This window comes from Juglans regia, chromosome 1, assembly GCF_001411555.2.
Source record: "Juglans regia cultivar Chandler chromosome 1, Walnut 2.0, whole genome shotgun sequence".
Lineage (NCBI taxonomy): Eukaryota > Viridiplantae > Streptophyta > Magnoliopsida > Fagales > Juglandaceae > Juglans > Juglans regia.
Window position 1 is genome coordinate 39,639,134 of NC_049901.1, and position 15,085 is coordinate 39,654,218.

Consider the following 15,085-nt stretch of genomic DNA (forward strand, 5'->3'; position numbering starts at 1 on the left):
ATAATTTTTTTAAAATTTTTATATAAAATATAATAAATAATTTAATTTTTTTAAATTTTAAAATAATAATAATATTAAAAAATAATATTCTAATAATATTTTATTCAATTAATCTAAAATTATCTCATTTTATCTCATCTAATTTTATTATTCAAACGAACTTAGTAAGTAATTAAAATATCCTATACTTTTAGGTTGAATATTATATATACATTGAAATAAGACAATAAAGAGTAGAAAAAAAATTAAATTAAAAAAAAATAAGCAAATTTCTTTTATTTAATTTTATCTTCATTAAAATTAGATAATTTCATAGTAAAATGGAGAGTGTCACTCTCTGGCCACTTCCCTCCACGTGACGAGCGCCTAGACGCCACGGCGAAACGAAACGATCGATTAGACGGACATACACACCCCAGCAGCCTCACAGTCTCTGTCCGTCTGTCGACATTGCAAAATTAAAACAATAATAAAAAGAGAGAGAGAGAGCGATCCATCGAGTCTTCACAACGCAGGCCGCCTCCTCGTTCACACTCATGAGCGAAGTTATCTTGGGGGAGTAAAATCTCCATCTCCACGACTGTGATTACGCGTTCTGACTCTGTTGTCCTGTTTTCCCCGCATCGTCGTCTCCATCTACCTATTCATTTCTTTCTTTCTTTCTTTTTGGAGAAATCTTGAAGCTGATATTCCTCAGAAAACCCTAATCCGTTTCTCGAAGAATTTATACTTTTTCCCCATTTTCTCCCTCTCTCAAATAGCTCTACATTATCATCGGCTCTTAAATATATAATACAAAACTGTAGTGTAATTCTGGAAACCAAATCCAAAAAAGGAAAAAGAGGTTATTGTTTGGTTACGCGGCTGAGGCTATTACCGAAGCGGATTAGAAAATGGTGGGAGGAGCGAGCAGGAGGGACGAATCGCTGGTCATAAACAGCTCGAACGTGTTCGCCGCGCTCGGGAGCTTGAAGAAGAAGAAGAAGAAGCCATCCGAGAAGGAACATACGGGTTCTTCCACCGGTAAAAGCGCGACGTCGAATAAGCTCGCGGGGAAGGAGAAGGAGAAGGAGGAGGAGGTGTTCTGGGCCCCGGCGAAGCTGACGGTGAAGTCGTGGGCTGATGTCGACGATGATGATGACGACGATTACTACGCGACCACGGCACCGCCCGAATCGGTCTGGAGCGCTGCCGCTGATTCCAAGGTTGTGAAGGAGAGCGACGCCGAGCATGCGGAGGAGGTAAAATCCTTTGAGCTTGAAAACCTTTAAAAAAATAAAATTAATGATCTGGTTTTTGAATGCTAGTTTTCTTCTTTTCGGTTCATGTTGTTGAGTGTTATTAAGTTTGTTATACACGCGTAAACACTGGAATACATGCATGCAATTTCTTATGTAATTTGTGCTGAGTGCATCGCTGTGCTGAATACTCTGAAATGCTAATTTGTTATTTTCCATTTTTGGTTATGTTTAATGGTAATTATAGTATCCTGAAGAAGACGATACGGAGGGGGATGTTTGTTAATACTTTACTTCAATTTATTGTTTGAATTATGTTGATTGTGCATTTCTGAGGTGGGTTTTTGTGCTGTATGGCCTGATGATTTTACATTTTTTAAGTCGTACATATTGTGCAATTTTAAATGCATGTTCTCTTCATTTTGCCTAATGAATGAATTGGGTAATGTTGATGTTGGGACTACATGCTAAGGATCGAGCTTTAGGTGAACCAAGACAAATAATTAAGGTAAAAACATGATGTCACATAACCCCTAGGGGTTGGCTCAAGTGGTAAAGGCCTTGGGCTTGGGGGTATGCTCCCCCAAGTCTAAGGTTCAAATCCCCTTGGGTGCAAATAATCTCTAGGGGCTATCGGTGGGAGATTTTTCCCATAAATTACCTGAGGTGCACTTGCAAGAAACTCCTTGTTATGATGCCGGAATAAAGAGGAGAACCCTAAGCTAAAGTGAAGACAAGAAGCATCGAACTGAAGTGAACTGGAACTAAGTTGAAGTAAGGGCAGTGGATGGCGTCGTTTGCAATCAAGATAGAGTGGGTTGCTAATTACGGGACGCAACGTTTTGGCATTTATAAGCCAAAACGGTGCGTTCAGCTTTAAGGAAATGTTAGTTTTATTTTTGTTATATGCAGCATGTGTTAGCTTTAAGAAAGGGTCAGTTTTTATTTACATTGTAAGATGCAGCTTTTTGGGTTATGACCAAAACGGTGCGTCCTGTCAGTCACAGTGAATAGCTGGTAACATTAGTTTTGCCTGCAAAGTTTGTTAGACCTTGGGGTATTTGGAGAGAAGGACGGAATGTGAGTGGGGCATTCTGGACGTTGGGAAATTCATAGCTGTAGTTGTTGCAGGAGGAAGGGACTACCTCGAATGAGTTCCAACGTATCAATCCAATATCAATGCATTTATTCAGATTCTTCTTTGTTGCTTCCATTTTATCAAACACCTGTAATGCACATGAATATTAGAGCATTGCCGCAACATTTCATTTCCATCCATCTCTTCCATCGTTCATTACAGTAAGAAATATAGTGAGAAATTATCAAGGGTTCTAACACTCCCTGCCGAGAGCCTGTGCACCTCCGGGATTAGTCAGGGTGTTTTTCCCGGACACCCGGTGCCAATTTTAAAAAAAAACATGATGTCTGTTGGATGACTTTGATTTTAATATTCAATCAGTCGGTTCATTTTAATAAATAAAAAATTAGATTGATATGCAACTTCTTTCTCTTTTTTTCGTAATAAAAAAAGACTTGTATTTGTGAATTGTGGATTACTAACTGTGGCATGGTGATGTTTGCTCTGGAGTTCTGGAATCTGAAGGATCTTGGTTGGATTGTGGGGGGATGGTAGCATTATGTTTGGTTTGTTCAGTCATTTGGTCGCTTAGTTTTGCAACAAAGAATTTTGATCCTTTGAAGTGCATGCCTATTGGTCCCCTGCATAAAGGATTGCATGTTACTCTGTCCTGGCTTGCTCATGTTTAATGATAGCATCTTGGTTAAGTTGCAAATGTTTCTTGTAGCATATGGAGAGCCATTTAATCTTGTGTTTGTTGTTGCTTTGAGATATTTAGGAATAGATTATTCTTATCTTCTTTCTAGTCTATTAGAATGTAATTAGGTGCCTCTCTTAGTATATTTCCTGTGTACTTGGGCACTGCCTAATTTCATTCACATCAATAAAAATTATTACTTATCAAAAAAATTTAGGAATAGATTACTTCTATGCAATCATTGTGAATAACGGAAGTGGTAGATGCCATTTGACTTTCCAGGATCTATGGACTATGCATAATTTTTGTTAATTTAACAAGCATTGGTGGTGGCGGCTAATAATGAAAGATGTGGCCAATGGGCCTTGAGCAACCATAAATATTTTCTTTGTCATCACCTTTGAATTTTTAAGATAATGTAACATTATGTATAAGTATGAATAATGGACATAAAATGTAATATAGCTTATAGAAGTCCAAGGATTGTATAGTTTGTATTAATTCAACATGTGTTGATGGTGGCAGCTACAAAGGAGCACATGGCCTGCTGATTCATACATTTACTTTTGTCGTGTTGATGACAGAGCAACTTTGTCGGAATAGATCTGCATTACGTAATGCTCCCTTTTATGGTGTATCTCTGAAGTTTGTACTTTTCACTTTTGTTGTGTCTCAAGTTGGTAACTTATTAGTTGCTATGGATATAAATTTGGACTTGCGCTTTGTTATGTAAACATCTGGATGACTGTAAATGATACAGCCTTGCAAGAATCTTAGATGATGGGCTTATACTGATGACACCCAATGCACATTTTTTATCCTAAGAAATGTTCATGGACCGCCAAATTGGGTGGGAATTTGACCTAAGACAATCAGTTTGCATTGGCAACAATGTTGGCTGAGCATTTTATGAAACCTGTAGCAACTAAAACTCGGTCTTTGGTAAAAGTATAACAGGTATTAAAGGTTTTGTTAGAAGAATGTTGCTAGAAATAGTCCAATGTATGAGATATAAATATGATGGAAAGTATTAATGTTGAGGAGGTCAGCATTTGATTTCTTGTAGAAATTGCTATTTCTTGTGCCTGATCTTAGTGCCATAGTGGAAACTGGAAAGATCTTAGTCAGTTCATGTAATCACAAACTACGTGCCTGGCATGGATAAAATCAGGGTCAAACTGTAAACAACCACTTTTCCAAGTTTATTATAGAGGGTATGTTGCTAAGATTTTTTTTTGGTATTCATAACATTGAAGGAATTTTATTTTATACTAGGAAAAAATAGAAATAGGTATCTTATTAAAGATTACAGATGGGAAATAGATAAGAGAAAAAAAGCAAGAAAGGAAGGAAACTCTGTCATTAATTTCTGAAAGCAGTAGAAAGTACTCCTAGCTGACCCAATATGGTGGCCTAATAAGATGTGAAACTAATCTAGCAAAAATAATCAAATTAAATAGCAACAAAAACGATAGAAGGGAAATACCTTATTCATAAAAAAAGAAGGCAGGAGCAAAATGACTGGGCGTTCGAAGACAGAGAGCGTTCATTGGAGGAGATTAGACTACTGTTTGTTAGAACTCTGTTTCTCTGGGCTAAAGCTTTAGATTTCAATAGCCTAGATTTTCATGATTTTCTTAATTCTATTTCTTCTTCTTAAATAGGTTTTATCTCTTGTATACCCCCTGTGTACCTAGGCTAAGCCTATTCTTATTAATATGATGTTATAGTTTACCTATCCAAAAAAAAAAGGAAATACCTATGATAAGAATGAAAACATCAATGACACACTTTAACCAAGTAATGGAGACCACAGTTCCAGGAGGAAGGAAGGAGTTGCTCTTTTCTAGGAGTTTTGTTCTTGTATTTTGCATTTCGCATTCATTTGTTTCTTTGCATTTATCAACTAGAGTTATTATCTTTCTGCCTTAGGTGTAGGTTGCCTAATTGTGGTATTTTATTTATTTGATAAGTTATGTATCATTGCTCCCCTAGTTAGCTTTAATGATTCTTGGATTTACTAATTTGCTAATATCTGATTCCAGGAAAGTGAAAGTGAGGAAGAAGGCCTTGATGAATTTGATGATGATGTTGAGGAAGAACATGAAATTGAACCGGAGGCACCAGTAGAAGCTGAGACTGTTATTAAGATTCCTCCTGAAGCTTCTTTGGCTCCTAAAGATACTGAAAGGCAGCTATCAAAGAAGGAACTGAAGAAGAAAGGGCTTGAAGAACTTGAAGCTGCTCTTGCTGAATTAGGATATACCAACAAAGAGACCAGTGGCCAAGATGGAACCCATGGTAATAATTTAGTACCTAATTCATGCGTTGGCTTAGCATTCGGTCCTCTCTTCTGGAAAATAAAAATGCTTAGGGTGATTCTTTAGAAGTCTATAAAGTTTATGCTGTGGAATGGTTTTATTAGCTTCCCATATTTGAATGTTTTCCTTTTAAGTTAAGAAATTCTGAATGATGAGACATCAGTTGTTATTTTAGTAAATTAGTATTCATACATCATGTCCTTCACTTAGAATTTTCTTATGCGATTTTGTAATATTTAGGTTCTCACTGATAATTTTAGTGCAGGAGGTAACTTTTAGATTGTAGCATTTAGTATTATAAATAGTTCAGAAGTAGGACACGAACCAGTAATAATTTGGCCTCAAAAATATGGAGATGGATCCCAGTTGGCCAGTTTTGCCATGGACTTGAATACATTCCTTTGGCTTATAATTATCTTTTGCTAGAAATGCTAATGATCGATTGTTCTACTGTTCTGTCTCTAGTAACATTTAATTGACTTGCTTCATAGATTTAGTTCGTTATTTTTCTTTGCCTGGGTACCTGATGGGTTTTCTTACATAAAATGATTTCTCGACCTTATTCTTGTAGGTGGTGAACAAGAGAAGAAAGTAGAGAATCTAAATGGAGAGGTAGAAAAGAAGGCAAATGTTACAGGGGAGAGCAAAAGTGCGAAAAAGAAGAAAAAGAAGGATAAATCTTCAAAGGAGCCAAAAGAATCCCAAGACCAGCCTCAGGGTGCTGATGCTGAAGATGCAACAGAAGAAGCTGCTGGGAGTGAAAAGGTAGAAGATACATCTTCTATTGATGTTAAGGAGCGGCTAAAAAAAGTTGCATCTATGAAGAAGAAAAAATCAAGCAGAGAGATGGATGCTGCTGCCCGAGCCGCAGCTAGTGAGGCTGCTGCAAGGAGTGCAAAGCTTGCTGCTGCAAAGAAAAAAGAGAAAAATTACTATAATCAGCAGCCAATGCGGTGAGTGGGTGAGATCCTTTGTTTTTTGTAATCCCTTTTTCTTTCTCATATATGAACATGTACTCTTGTTCATTTCGCGAACACAAAATAAACAATGGGAACTGGTTTTGTGAAGTTGAGTTATATAAAGATACTTTCAGTTTTACTTCAGGGAAAAGATGTGTGGTTCTTTATAAAATCTTCTGTTGTCCTCATTGCCGTTTCTTGTGCAATATCTCATGGGTACGAGGTTATCAACCAGTCTTGAATGATTGTTGTTGTAGTATCGATTTCAAGTTGGCGAGGAAGGTATTTTTCTCCCAAGAGTCGAGATTCGAGAAGGGTAAAAAGGGGTAGGTAGGAAGTCTGCTTAGAGTTGCGGTGGGGAAGGGAGAGTAGGAATTTTCTCCAAATGTGGAGAAAAAAACAAAATGGTATAGAACATGGCAATAAACCTTGCATGGACAGACCCCATTTATCTGCGTGTGTTATTCTTGGGGATTACAATGGATGCTGAGGCAGCCATTTCTAGCCACTGAATGGTAGCCAGGTGGAGGTTGGTGGCTGCCGGAAGCAGCAAGCCAGTCGTGATGGTATGATCCATCAGAAGGAGAACGAGTGAGGTTGGCTCTCTCCGACTTATCAGTGTATGTATATTGAAAGAAAGAGATGGTCTTGTAATTTTGGATGAAAAATGGGGGAGGTAATAGAATTTGTTAGATTTCACCAAGGATTTAACGAAAAGGTTCCATTATGTTACAAGTCTGGCATGCATGCAAGGGATAAATTTTGGAATTAAAATAGGAAAAATTATCTCAAAATCTGAAATCATAAAAAAATATAAATAAAAATAAAGAAACGTGAAAAAAATAAGAAAAAGGTAAACAGAAAAAGTCAAAAAATTAAAAACAAGTTAAACATAGGGAAATGAATTTCCAAACAGATGCCCAAAAAAAAGGCTAAAACAAAAAAATAAATAAATAAGATAAAACAAAAAAATAAAAAATAATATTAAAAAAGATTAAAAAAATGTTGGGTGAGGGGATCGCCACCGCGCCACCCATCTGTGAGGGAACCCAGCCCCCTCCGAGCAATGTTGGGCACAGTTGGGATCCTTCCTTACCTCCATGGGCTGGGGGTGATGGAGGGGCTCCTCCTCCCACTACTCCACTCCCCGCCCACCAGTCTGCAGGGTTGGTGTGTTAGGCGGAAACCACTCCATAATTATTTTTTTTTCAAAGGTTGTCTGTCTATTATTATTCATGTGGCATATCATGCCAATAACTTTATCAAGATTTTAATAGAAATGTGGCAGTATTTTTGCTAAATATTAAACCTAAGAATTAGAAGTTTAAAACGAAAGTTTTTGATAACTGAAGGACCTTTTAAAGGTAAAGTAATCTTTAATGAAATAGAAGTGTTTTTGGTAAGTCATAGCACCTGAGTGGTTGGACCTGGGAATTCAGCCATGATGCACTCATGGAAAAGATTAGAATAATTTGGTGAACGTGCGAAGAGAATTGAAGTGAAAAAGAATATAATGCAGCTGGAGGCAGGACGCAGGAGACAGTAATATGACAAAAGGAAAGCAAGATATTATCAAAGAAAATCAGCATGACAGATTAATCAAAATGTATATTTCCTGATCATGAATGATATCACCACCAACTGTTCCACACCAATCTAGTTTTATAATGCTCATCCATTTAGCCCCAGCAGCATCTTTGTATGTCAAATTGAGAATCCTTCTTCTACAAATTCCAATACTTGGCATGAGACCCTCTCAACACAGCTCTCTCTCATGGCTCTTCCGTGGGTTCAAGAGCTCCATTTCCCTCACCTCAACATCTCTATAACCGTTGATCGTATGCTTTCTGTCATGCCCTCGAGGCCTGTTCCTGCTAAACTTGGTGACAGCCTTTACCTCTCTAACCTCGATGATACGATTGGAGCACGTGTTTTCACCCCTACAGTATACTTCTATCGATCAGATAATGTGAATTCCGGGCAAAGATCTTCTGTCATGGAAATACTACAGGATGCTCTTGCCGAAATCCTAGTCCCTTACTATCCTTTATCAGGTAAGCTTAGAGAGACTAAGAACGGTAAGTTAGAAGTGTTTTTTGGAACAGAACAAGGGGCAATCATGGTTGAGGCACATTGTAAAATGGCCTTGGCAGATTTAGGAGACCTCACAGTGCCAAACCCTGCTTGGGAACCATTGATCTTCAAGTTCCCTAACGAGGAGCCGTACAAAGTTCTTGACATGCCATTGGTCATAGCTCAGGTAACATTCTTTAGCTGTGGTGGCTTCAGCCTAGGCTTGAGGCTCTGCCATTGTATTTGTGATGGAATTGGTGCCATGCAATTTGTTGGGGCTTGGGCTGCCACAGCAAAAGCAGGTATCTTATTAACAGACCCTGAGCCATGTTGGGACAGGGAACTCTTTCTGCCTCGCAACCCTCCAAGAGTGAAATTCCCACACGTTGAGTTCATGAGAATTGAAGATGGCTCGAGCCTGACAATGTCTCTGTGGCAAGCCAAGCCTGTTCAGAAATGTTACCGGGTTAGCCGGGAATTCCAGACTCACCTGAAAGCTCTGGCTCAACCAGATGGTGCTGCTGCATGCACTACCTTTGATGCTATGGCTGCTTGTATATGGAGGACATGGGTTAAAGCACTTGATGTAAAACCACTAGAATATGAGCTCCGGCTAACATTTTCCGTCAATGCTCGCCGGAAGCTGCAAAACCCACCATTAAAAGACGGGTTTTATGGCAATGTGGTGTGTGTTGCATGCGCATCCAGCAGTGTCTCGCAGCTTGTAAATGGCCAGATCTCGGACACCATGCATTTAGTTCGGGAAGCACGACTCAATGTTTCAGAGGAGTATTTGAGGTCTACATTAGATTATATCGAAATGAACAGGCCAAAAAGGCTTGAATTTGGAGGAAAATTGACAATTACCCAGTGGACTAGATTTTGCATATACGAATCTGCAGATTTTGGTTGGGGAATTCCAGTATATGCTGGTCCTATAGATCTGACTCCTACACCTCAAGTTTGTGTGTTCCTCCCAGATGGGAAGGCTGATCCTAATGGCACAATGGTGGTATGCATTTGCCTGCCGGAGGCCGTTTCTGAGAAGTTTACAGAGTATTTGTGCCTGATGGGCAATGAAAATTGTACGTAAACAACTTTAGTATAAAGATGATAATTAGTTTGGGAATAAAGCATCATAGAAGGCTTCTTGTTTATAGTTCATGATGAATATAGATATTATTTCAAATGGTATTTGTTGAGGTTTTAGTGCATGTCTGGACACAGAGATGAGATACATAATTATCAAAATTTCTTATAATTTCATTTTCAAATATCGTTCAAATATAAAATACTTTTCAATTTTAAATTTTTAAATTTTTAATCTAATCATTACTTAATCATTATCTAAACACAAAAACCAATACAACTTTTATAAATTTCGAAACAAAATACAAAATTCAATACAACTTTTACAAACTTCAAAATAAAAATTATATTAAAATAATTTTTAACTTTATAATATTTTTATTTAGTTTTTTTTTTATCTCTCATTTCTCAAAAACCCATAAAATATCTAACTCAAATCATATTACTATTATTTATAGAATTTTTAAATATTCCAGGTGTCCAAACCCTTAATGCAACACATTGTGTAAAACCTTTACAAACTTCATTTTTATTGACTTCTTAGAGATTGCTTCTTTAATTACATCGATGCTAAATATTTAAATTGGCTTTATAAATTAACTATTTAAATAAAAAATTAACTTGAAATATGGCAACATTTTTCATCTCTCCTTTACATAATAAAGTTGGAAGGAGGTATTGCATATGTGTCAAGTGCTATGTCTGTACGTGGCAATTAGGGATTAATTATAGTAAGAAATTCATAATTTTGACAAATTGATGAAGATGAAAATTAGTTTTATTACTATTCTCAGCTATTATCAGATATTTACAGAATACTTAAAAATATCTCACTATTCAAACACAACTTTAGACACATTATTAGACAGACATGGTTTCCAAAACTAATCATCTTTCTTATGTTTTAACTAACAACATGCCTTCTTGTTTTTAATTTTGGAGTTTAATGCTCCCAAAACTTCTAGAGTTTAAGTGCTACAGATAATATAATTTTTTTTATTAGATATGTTGTTATTCACATTTGTTTATATCGGGTTATAAATAGAGTTTTTTGAAAAATACTACTCTTGGAAGATTTTTTTTAAAAAAATCTATTTATAAGCTTGTGTGAATAAGATATATAAAAATTTATATTACATAATTTAATTTAAAAAAAAAACAATTTAAATTTTAATGAAAGAAAGTTTTAAGGGCGACAGTTAAGATGTAGGGGCGGAATCTTAACTGTCGCCTAACTTCGACCCCAAAACTATAAATGCTTTCATCGGGATCGTCATCCACAAGAAGACGTCATAAACAAGCTTTTTTCCCCCTCTCGTGCTTGCTTTTTACTATTCCAATTACATTTCTACATCCTATTTCTCACTCATTTCCCCAAGCCCAATCGTTCCGCTCGGCGATCTCAGATTCACTCGGAGTCCAACGCAGGTAATCTTAGATTTACTCTTCGTTTTTTGTTGCTGCGGAAACTTGAGGAAATGAAAGAAAATTTCGAGTAATTGAGAGCTACGGAGGGTAAATTTCGATTTCTTTTTTTCCATCTTTGGTTAAATTTTACTATCGTGTGTTTGGTTGCTGAGAAATGGTGGAAAACTAATATATGGAAAATATGATTCGAGCCTGTATATGTTTTTTTCCTTTTTACTTGAAAATAAATACTCGACTGTATTAAAGTTGTTTATTTATATATTTTTTATATAGTTTCTTAAGTTTTCCTCTCTTTTTTAAACAACGTGCTTGTCTGAGATATAGACTGTTACGATCCAAATACCCGGCATGATTTAAGCACAAGCCTAATTACATGTATATAAGCTATTAAATATCCTCCCTTTGCTTGAGTTCTATCTTAGGGTTTGTATCATTCGTATCAAATTCAACCACCAAATTAAATGAGGGATCGAATGAGTTGTGATTTTGTAGTTGGGTTTTGAAAGGGGCGGCCTCAAGGCTACATTAAGATTTCTTGATACTATGTAAAGGTGTAATAAATCATTGAATAGAGCCGTCAAAAGAGAAAAAGGCTACTGCCTGGTCCATGTCAATAGAGTGATCTGCTATCGTGGCTGCGAAGTGTGGTGGTATGGTACAGTTTAATTTTTTTTTGTTTAAGAATATGTACAAATGAACAAAGAGTAACAACCCCTATGCCGGAGTGGAGCCAAGATTTCTTACTTGGCATCAAGAGATCATGAATGAATTGCAAAGAAAGCTTTTCCCCTCCTCAACCGATAACTTGCATTTCACGTCAAACTGATGAGGGAAAGCAAAGTGGAGAGAAGGAGGGATTGAAGAACTCAAGGAGGATGGAAGAAAGCCACATGTTCTAGGTTTAGGAAAAGGACACATCTCTTGTAGGAACATTTTGGATAAACTCATATTTTCTTCAGACCTTTGTTGGATGGGTTTTTCTTTTCATGTATTTTGGGTCCATTTTTTTTCCCCGAATTTTCAAAAGGGCCTAGGGAGTTTTTTTTCCAAGAAATATTGGTGAGGCAAGTTGTTTTTCTTTCTTTTTTTTTTTTTTTTTTGGGGGGGGGGGGGTTAACAGCTGGGGGAAATGTTTTGGAAAATGTGACTTCGGTTTTTTTGTAAATATATGTGGATGTTAGATAATTTCTGTTCTTGTCTTTAACCTGAGCTCTATTGAGGGATTTAATATGGTTGGACTATATGTTTCTAATTTATGAGTTTGTCCAGTGTTTTTTTTTCACTTTTTCCTTTTGTCTAGGATGACTTAAGTTTGCTCTGCAGACAAAAGAATTCATAATTCCTATTTTGTTCCCAAGGTATTGGTTTATAAGATGTGCATATGGTTTTGAATGGCAGGAAATACAGAATTATCAAGTGCTACCTGCAACATGGGTTATATGCTAATGCTTGCATGGCTGTTTGAGCATCCCTGTATATATTTTGCTATATTTGCTATAGAGACAAAGCCATATATGAGTTTGAACCTCTAAGAAGCGCAGTTATATAGTGAATATGGGATCGCTTGAACAGCTTTGATGATCATAGTTCTTCAAAGAAACCTCTATTGGCATTCAGTGTTTTACTTACCCAAAAAAATGGCATTCAGTCTTTACGAAACATATCAGACGATTTTTGTATTAGTTAACCTTGATTTTTTTATTCATTATTTTTAATATTTTTCTCTATACAGTCAGGATGATCCTGCTGGCATATCATTATTTAATCTGAATACTCTATATTCAAGACCAGCTGGATTGCTTCTGAGATTGTTTTGGTTATTTTTTGGTTGTAGTTTCTCTTAACAGTGAAAGCTCTCGTCTGTCTTTAAACAGTTTCAAGTCTTTATAGATTGAGAATATGAAGCAAGGAACATCATCCTTAAATCCGAATGCAGCATCATACATACCACTTTTTAAGCAAGGAGCAAATATTGAGGGTAAAGTTTCTGGGTCAACAACAGAAGATTCTTTGAAGAATGGTTATAAGACTTCTTGGTCCGGTTGTCCTCCAGAAGGCTACAGTGGAATTGATCAGAGATATCTCCAAGCTGGTATGGATTATGGCATACATGGCTTCAAGGGTCCTCTCATTGGCAATGAATTCATGGAGAAGGGTCTACCTACATCCAGTGAACTGACAAAAAAGCACTCCATAGATGAAGATTCGGAGATGGACATGGCTTATCTGACAATCATGTTCCCCAATATGTCAGAACAGTCCCTTGCTGATGTTTACTCTGCTAATGCGGGTGACCTAGAAGCCTCAATTGAAATGCTGAATGAACTAGAGGTATGAGTTGTATGTTGTGAAATCCCTTACATTAAACTATGGCATTACAGGAATTACATCTTATGGCGTTATGGTGGTGGTGGTGGTGGTGGTGGTGCGCAAGCTGACTAGAAGATGTATATTGCAGAACGCTAAAAGGATTTCAGAAATTTTAGCTTGTTTATTTCAATGCCATTTTACTTTAACTACATTATAGAATTGCGGGGAGGACACTCATCCACCGTTGCCACCTTTTCACATCTCAAGCATTCAGAAGAAGGTCGGATTCGTTTCTATCTCTACGACGTAGTGGCATTAGTCATACCCAAGATTTTCCTGCTGAGCCTTTCCTATTTTATGCGTATATGAAACAATATGTTCAGAAATTGATGGCTTATGATTTGAGTAATGGGCATTTTTTATGTAATGTGTAAGATATGTTTTTGCCTTTTTGGTGTTTGGAGACATTGTCCTAAAACTTTCTTCTCATTGTTTCAAATTTGCAGCTCTGTCCTGTTGATTTTTCGGAACATCTGCCGGACAGCTTGGACATTGGTGATGTGTCAGAACAGAAAGTTACCGAAGGTTCTTATTCAAACCTGAAGAGCATCTTCCCGGGGGAAGCCAGTGGGTCTTCGGCTGGTCCCTCTGATTCAGGCTCCTAAGTTCCTAACCACATCTGCATCTGCATCTGCATCTGCATATGCATCTGATAAAAAGATTGATGTAGAGGGGGAGAGAGAGTGGCTTCCTTCTTAGAAGTTGTAGATAGGTAAGAATTAGGATAATTCGGATATAATGATTGGAGTTTCTTTCCCGATATATGTTGTAAAGCATCACTGTTCCATTTTCTGTCCTATATTTCTTTACTGGTTATCCCCTTTATCTCAAGTCTTTGTCCAGTGCAAAGATATATATATATATATCTAATTTACATATATTACAATCTGTGTTCATGTTTTACTTTCTTTTTAAATTGCTCATCTTTTAATGTGGGGTAATTAGCTGCTATCATCATGCTGTCTTAGTAATTTTTGAATTGGCTTCTCTGCTGATTGGACAATTAATGAATTATGTTTGATGTGCTAGTATGTTTTATAGAATTTTAATACAGAAGGTCACATACCATGCATCATCTTCTGTACATGATTTCTGTTCATGTGTAAAATGCTTCATGATCCAGACAGGCTAGATATGCATGAATGGAAAGGTTGATACTTGATTCAACGATTCAGAAAGTTGGGGACTTCTTTGAGTTGCATGGAGCACTAGATAACCATTAACTACTCCAAAACATGAATGCACTTGTGCAAATTGTTTTGGAGAATTTGTCAGGTTGTTTTATGATCCTTCCAACTTGGCATAACCAAGCCCTAAATATTTATTCACGCTTTTGGTTGGAAAAGGGAGAAAAAAGCATAGAAGAGAATGATTTGGTAACTCACTACTGCTTTAGAGAGATTTTGATAGTGAGTTGAGATAAAAGTTGAAAGTCGAATAAAATAGTATAAAAATATTATTTTTTAATAATATTATTATTATTTTGAGATTTGAAAATTTTAAATTATTTATTATATTTTGTATGAAAATTTAAAAAAATAGTAATGATTAAATTAGATGAATTGAGGAACTTTTGTATCTAAATCGGACCCATCCTTTTATGTCGGATAACACCCAAACCCTCCAGTCGAGGGAGAGAAGGAATTTGCTCATGCATCAAAATTGTGGCATTTTTGCCCCATGGCCTACACTGCATCTGCATTGCTTCGCATCCGAATTTGACTGGCAGATGGTCTTAGCTCCAATATGTTCGGTTCCCAATAAATTTATATGCTTTTTAACATTATTTTTGTCACAAGTAATGTTACATACAATCATGGAGTACATAAGTA

The 15,085-nt window shown here is 36.6% G+C and overlaps 3 protein-coding genes across 4 annotated transcripts; all 3 read left to right on the forward strand.

Annotated features, from left to right (window-relative positions):
- Positions 1–398: 398 nt before the first annotated feature.
- LOC108992681 (DNA topoisomerase 2-alpha-like) lies at positions 399–6,436 on the forward strand. The gene is made up of 3 exons (XM_018967297.2): positions 399–1,241; positions 5,059–5,314; positions 5,906–6,436. The coding sequence occupies exons 1-3, from the start codon at positions 894–896 to the stop codon at positions 6,289–6,291; spliced, it is 990 nt and encodes a 329-aa protein (XP_018822842.1). The 5' UTR covers positions 399–893; the 3' UTR covers positions 6,292–6,436.
- A 1,621-nt stretch (positions 6,437–8,057) lies between these two features.
- LOC108992665 (omega-hydroxypalmitate O-feruloyl transferase) lies at positions 8,058–9,556 on the forward strand. The gene has a single exon (XM_018967271.2). The coding sequence runs from the start codon at positions 8,068–8,070 to the stop codon at positions 9,457–9,459; it is 1,392 nt and encodes a 463-aa protein (XP_018822816.1). The 5' UTR covers positions 8,058–8,067; the 3' UTR covers positions 9,460–9,556.
- A 1,172-nt stretch (positions 9,557–10,728) lies between these two features.
- LOC108992686 (polyadenylate-binding protein-interacting protein 6-like) lies at positions 10,729–14,154 on the forward strand. Of its 2 annotated transcripts, none has more exons than XM_018967306.2 (3): positions 10,729–10,883; positions 12,718–13,214; positions 13,700–14,154. In XM_018967306.2, exons 2-3 carry the CDS (start codon positions 12,783–12,785, stop codon positions 13,856–13,858), a joined length of 591 nt encoding a protein of 196 aa, XP_018822851.1. In that variant the 5' UTR covers positions 10,729–10,883; positions 12,718–12,782; the 3' UTR covers positions 13,859–14,154. The 2 variants fall into 2 exon arrangements, with proteins under 2 accessions (XP_018822851.1, XP_018822855.1); XM_018967310.2 differs by having other exon boundaries at positions 12,758–13,214.
- Positions 14,155–15,085: the final 931 nt, after the last annotated feature.